The sequence below is a fragment of the Thalassophryne amazonica genome, chromosome 2 (genome assembly GCF_902500255.1).
Source record: "Thalassophryne amazonica chromosome 2, fThaAma1.1, whole genome shotgun sequence".
Classification (NCBI taxonomy): Eukaryota; Metazoa; Chordata; class Actinopteri; order Batrachoidiformes; family Batrachoididae; genus Thalassophryne; species Thalassophryne amazonica.
Window position 1 is genome coordinate 133,935,917 of NC_047104.1, and position 6,256 is coordinate 133,942,172.

Below are 6,256 nucleotides of genomic sequence, written 5' to 3' on the forward strand. Positions count from 1 at the left end.
AAATGCCGCTTTTGGAACCTAATAACACCTCTGAACTTATTTAGAAGACATTTTGCAGACGTTAGCGTGGAGACGTCACAGACTGGTAGCTAGCCGCAAAACTACATTTCATTTGTGTGTAAATATAACCTCTTTGTCATATATTATGTAAAAGCTAGTGATAAATAGACACTGAAAAACTGAAAATGCTGTTTTTGTAACCTGATAACACCTCTGGAGTCACTTACAAGACATTTTACAGCATTAGCGTGCATGCCAACTTCCACTAACTCAAAGCTAACTTTCTATGGAGTTAAATTTGTGTCATTAATACCAGCAGATGCACAGAGAGTGATCTGCAAATATTCCTTGGTTTGCACCACTTTCGCTCTTGTCAAAAGCTCATGTACACGCACACGCAAAACCTCCTGCAGACGCCATTAAAAGGTAAATGTTATTTTTGATTGATTGATTGATAGAGAGGCTTTGTTGAACATGGACAAATTGTAGATAAGACAAGAGGATCATAATCATTAATTAAACAACTGCAAATTATAAAGAACACAATGCTCATACGGCCAAGGGTATTTTAGCATTGCTTTATATTTTTATTTCTTAATTATTGATGTAAAGTTCACGACATGTTCAGCAACTTGGAAATGTTCATATATGCGTCTCCTGACTTTGTCCATTCATGTTTGAACAGAAATGTGTGTCTTTTCTGCAGCAGTGAGCAGCCCGTCAACCACAAACGTGGGCTACCGTGCAGGTGACATGGCGCTGCTGGGACTGGTCATGGCAGCGCTGTTGGTCCTTTGTCTCATTGTGATTGGCTTCCTGATTTCCCACATGTGGAAGGGAAACAGCAGCATGGCCAAAGTGTGTGAGGTCAGTATTCAGTGTGAACCCAAAACCTAATGCTTGGCAAAATTGATTTGCGATATGAAAGTAAAACTGCTTGCATCCAAAAAAGTGTGGTCAGTCAATCAGTATTCATCCTGTCAGTTCTTACAGTGAGATACTTACTTTTTCATTACTGTCATTGTGTGCAGTTTTGTTGTGTGTGTGTGTGTGGGGGGGGGGGGGGGGGGGGGGGTGTAATAGAACAAGAGATGATGCAAGAGTATAATCTTAAAATAATCAATTTTGAAATAAATAAATCAGATTTAACTTCAGGATCTATATTCAAATGTATGGATTCACCATAATCATGACGTACATGTGTCAATTAACTCCAAGCTCTCAACTTTTTTTGTAATTATGAAACATCATGTTTACAAATCAGTCACTAAGTAAGAATTGTAAGATACAGTATAGCAAATATCAGGAAAATATAGAAAAAAGTGTGTTTTTCTTTGGTGAATGCACTTTTTTGTAAAAATTTGAGAATTATTTTTTGTTTAGCTGGATAATTAAGTGCATTAGGGCAACACGTGGATTAGTGGTTAGCACTGTTGCCTCACAGCAAGAAGGTCACAGGCCGGAGTGGAGTTAGTATGTTCTCCCCGTGTTTGCGTGGGTTCCCTCCGGCTGCTCCGGCTTCCTTCCACATCCAAAGACATGCAGGTTCAGTGAATTGGAAACTCTGAATTGACCGTAGGTATGAATGTGTTTGTCTATACTGTATCACTTATTGCATGAATTAATAAGTGACTTTATTTTGAAAGAAAATTAAATTATTGCAAAATGATTGACGTGAGTTTAGATAAGGTAAAACACCAAGGAAAAAATATATGATTTCAGATGCAAAAAAACCCCAAAAACCTTCAAAATTCATTTGCATTCATTCATAAGCATTCTTTTATCATGCTCTTATGTACAGGTTCAGTAAGTTCATTGTAATTGCATTGAAAAGATTATAATGAAAAAAAAGTTTTTTTTTGGTTGCTTAAAAGTATATTCCAGTTTTTCATTAAACATTTCTTGGTTTGATGAAAGATGCAGCAGGTTCTCCATAATCTAATGATTTAAATGCCAGAGGTTGTTACTTAGCTTACTTTAAAAAAAAAAAGCTTCTGAATATTTCCACTGAAGTCTTCTGAAATTGGTCTGAAAAAATGAAGAAATTCTGCTGTTAATGTTAAAAAAGATGGTCTAAAAAATATTTACTTCATACCTTCTTGCAGATAGAAAACAGTCGTACCTCATTATGGATGGATGGATGGATGGATGGATGGGATTTATTGTCATTGTCATTACAAGTGCAACAACGAGATTACGTCCACACTCATGTTTCCACAGACAAACAGCAATTAATCCACAATTATTACTTGTTTACCATAATAATGGCACACATCAGAATTAAGACAACACATATACATTTGACATTGTTTATGTGCACTAAACTTGAAACAGTCCGTTTTCCAAATTGAGGCGATGTGAGTGTGTCCATGTGTGAGTCTGTCTGTCCTTGTGTACTGGATTAAGAGAGATAAGGAGGCAGCCAATCTTCCTTCCCAAGGCCGAAGAAATTCTTCTGGAGGAAAAACAATGGGCATTTTATCCTGGAGAGGCTGATAAGCCTGCCGTGTTTGTGGTTGAGCAGTGAAAAACACTTTTCCAGCTTCACATGAACAAACCAAATCCCAATTATGAAAATTCCCTGGCCTGTGAAATCTTCACCTTCTCCTGCAAGGCACACATTTGCTCCAAGATGTTATCCAATTTGCGTCTGAGTTCAAGGGTTAACGCAGTCTGAGAATGCATCACCTTGCCCAACTCATTAATCATGACGGACAAGTGAGGGGTCGTGGTTTTGGGGGCAGCCATCTTGCCAATCTTCCGGTAGGTCAGGGCAGCACATAAGCCAATAAATACCAGTCCCCCTACTATGAATCCAAATATTAATAAATCCTCGACGTCCTCCACAGAGAAAGGCGCAAAGCATGCGACCCGCCAAGTCTCCCAGGTGTCGAGAACATAGCACGCAGGGTAGGTTCCATCCGGGCACGCAGGGTCCCCCGGCCCTGATCTTCTTGTAAAAAAAATGGTGTCAATAGCGTTCAGAGACCAGTTGATCAATTCCATGATTAATGCAATATAGTTTGAATAATTCACAGCCTGGTTAAGTAGGGACTTTGAAGGTTGAAACAGACATAGAGGAGAGAGGAGGAGATGCGACCGCCCTCGCCGGAGTCCCAAACTGATTTATGTTTAATGTACCTATTAGTGTACATAATGTCTCATTACTTTTTCTAGCTAAGACACAATTTCAACAGGTTTCAAGTCCATTACTGCTCTATTTTATTAACAAGATGGTGGATCAGCCCCCCAAATTTTACCCATCTTGTAAACAAGTTTCATAAAACAAACTGGTTTATTCACATTTGTGTAATCCTGAACACATCATCCTTGGAAGAGTTGATGAAGTGAGAGATCACTAACCAATGCCTTGATATCCTCTATGGTGTGTAAGGAGCATGTTTTTCTCCTCCCTGCAGTGTTTGGGTCCCTGCCTGGGGTCTGGCCGGCTCCGGACTAGCCACAGGGACTCCTTGGAGTACACCAACGATGGCTTCCAAATTGAAGGTGACCAGAGCCGTGAAGGGTCAAGGCGTTGGAACAACACTTTCCTCAGAAGGACTGCCGGTATCCGGGCTCGGGGCAGGGTCATCCCCTTAATCAGCAGAAGCCGCCACTGTGTCTCCTGCGGTGTCTTTACCAACCACGTGCCAAAGGGGAGCCCGTCATTGAGGAGAAAGAGAGGAGATGAAGACTACTACAACACAAAGCCAACCCTGACCAAGCCGAGGAGAGAGGGGCAGAAGTCAGTGTGGTTCAAACAGAGCGCCGACTCCTCAGAGATCGAAGTGGAGATTATCCCAGACACTATAGGCCGGGTGGAGGAAGAAACTGAAGAGGAGCTGGAAGGGGAGGAGGTGGAGATGGAGGGGGTCACCAGAGATGGTGCTGCCCCCCAGAGAGAGTCTGAGGACAGCCAGGGTAGAAAACCCAGCGAGGACGAGGAGAACCACAGTATAACCAAACCAGTTAAAGATACAAGCCAGGAGCAGGACTGACACCATGGAAAACCAGAGGTCAGAGGTCACAGCCTTGCCTGCCAGGTTAGGATGGCAGTTGGAGAAAAGGTTTGTAAAACGGAGCACAATGGATATTTGGGATAAACCTTCACGATGGTTTAAGAACTGCCTGACAGACCTCCAGAACTGATTCAAGAATCCAACAAGAACAATTCTGACATCAATATTTTCAAAAATGGAGTGCCACAGATCATTTTCAAAAACATTTACTATGTATAGGCAGAAGAAGCAGCAAGTCTAATACAGGAACCGAAGCCGGTGCTTGTCCTCGAATACCAGAGTGTGAAGCAAAAGTCTGTAACTCCACCTAGATGGGACGCCAGTCCATCACAGGTTACTTCCCCACCATTTATAGCTGGGTGGACTGGCACAATGCACATGAAGTGTACGGTCCAAGGACACAGGCAACACCTGGAATGTAACCCTGGTCTATATATCGATAGTCAACCTGCTCCACTACATCCACACTCAAAACATGGCTCTTTGGATGAAATCAATTCAATTATGTGCAGGATTTCCATCAAATATATGTAGCCCCAACTCAAATAAAGCACATCGATGCAATGTAATGTAATTTAATGTAGTTGGGACTATATATATATATATATATATATATACACATATATATATATATATATACACATATATATATATACACACACACACAATCCATTGAGTCAGTTTTTGAGTGTATCACTCAAACAGATGACTCATTGGATGAACTCAATTCAATTACGGGCAGGATTTCCATCTAATACTAATATGTAGTCCCAACTAAATTAAACAATCTTACATGGATGTCCTTTATGAGTTGGGGCAACATATATGTATTAGATGGAATTCTTGCTCATAATTTGAGTTCATCCAATGCATCAGTTTTTTTTTTAGTGCAGGCCGTGAGTGAAGAAAAGACTCATCACCGATTCTCAGGCACGTGTTTATTATCACATCAAACTGTGCTTCAGAATTACAGCCTGTGTTCTGCAACATTAAATCAGCTCATTAAGGACACACCTGGTTCATTTACTGTTTAAGAATCTCGGTCACATCTCTGAAGATACTTAAAAGTGGAGTCAAAAACAAAGTTTTGTTTGCCCAAACACCCCCCCCCCAACTGAGTGGTGACTTATTTTACCCAGAAGGTGGCAGTATTGGACTATACCTGTGTTAGTTTGTTTCACAAACTGAGAAGCAGGAGCGTGTAGCTGGAATGTTTTCATGAGATCATTTTGCAGCCAAGATGCCTTCTGTTAATATGAACTCCATCTGATATTTCACTTTATTAAAATACAGCTCTTGCAAGAGTACTGGTTCATCTTATGAATATACTTTAATTGTAAAGTAGGAGGTCTTCAAGGGTCAGATTAAAAAAAATGGTAAGATTGATCATAAATTACAGCAAATCTAATCTGGTCTGATTCTTTGGCCAAGTTTGTCCAGTATGTGGCAGAGTCCAAGCAGACCTCTCAGCTGATCATGTGCGACATCAGTTGAAGAATTTTTGTCTCATCTGAAGTTTTGGCACATCACACTTCTGTCCCTTTGGATGTTCCTGCACTTTCACAGATGTTTGAGTCAAATAACGTGGGTGAGTTCCATTTATTGCCAGGTCTTTTTTTTTTTTCTTAAACCCTTTTGCATGTTAGGGCCAGCATTCAACAGCTCTGTTTTGGGTCAAGACTAAAATTTAGACCCCTGAAGTCCCCTACAGTTAAGCCTGTATCAGGTTATTCATTGTCTCATAGCTGATGTGTTGTTTCCATGATCCTGTTGCATCCTTTTTCTATCAGCCTTACTAAATTAAACCATTTTCTGGTGAGCAAACAATGGGATGGCAAACTCTCTCTCTCTCTCACACACACACACACACACACACACACTAAGTGGACTGTATTTTACTGAGCACATTCCATAAAATAACTGTTGTGTATATAGCTGATGTTTTGTACATTAGAGTGATGTGTAGCGTTTGAGGGAATAATAAAGTGATATATTTGTCACATCCAGAGATTAATTTGCTGTTTGTGTATACAAGACAAATGTTACACACTTGCCGGCATCTGCAAACTCTTATAACTACAGTAAAATTAGTTGGTAAAAGCAGAAATGCAAAACATACTGGTTAAAAACTGTTTATTCACTACATATAGCAGCATAAAACCAACATACCCCTAAAATGCCACTTAAAAAAACAGTTAAAAAAAACCCAAAACAAAAAAACAAAGCCCCTGATTATT

General features: G+C 40.2%; 1 protein-coding gene across 2 annotated transcripts in view; it reads left to right on the forward strand.

Moving 5' to 3' along the window:
• Window positions 1-4,251, forward strand: part of cdhr5a (cadherin-related family member 5a) — a 44,938-nt gene extending 40,687 nt beyond the window's left edge. Inside the window, exons 13-15 of one of the 2 annotated variants that reach the window (XM_034193989.1) lie at window positions 710-867; window positions 3,420-4,016; window positions 4,057-4,251. In XM_034193989.1, the coding sequence (XP_034049880.1) occupies window positions 710-867; window positions 3,420-3,998 (737 nt within the window). In that variant the 3' untranslated portion in view covers window positions 3,999-4,016; window positions 4,057-4,251. Of the gene's footprint in view, window positions 1-706; window positions 868-3,419; window positions 4,017-4,056 lie in introns of both variants that reach the window. The other variant, XM_034193982.1, reaches the window with a different exon arrangement.
• The last annotated feature ends 2,005 nt before the right edge of the window (window positions 4,252-6,256 follow it).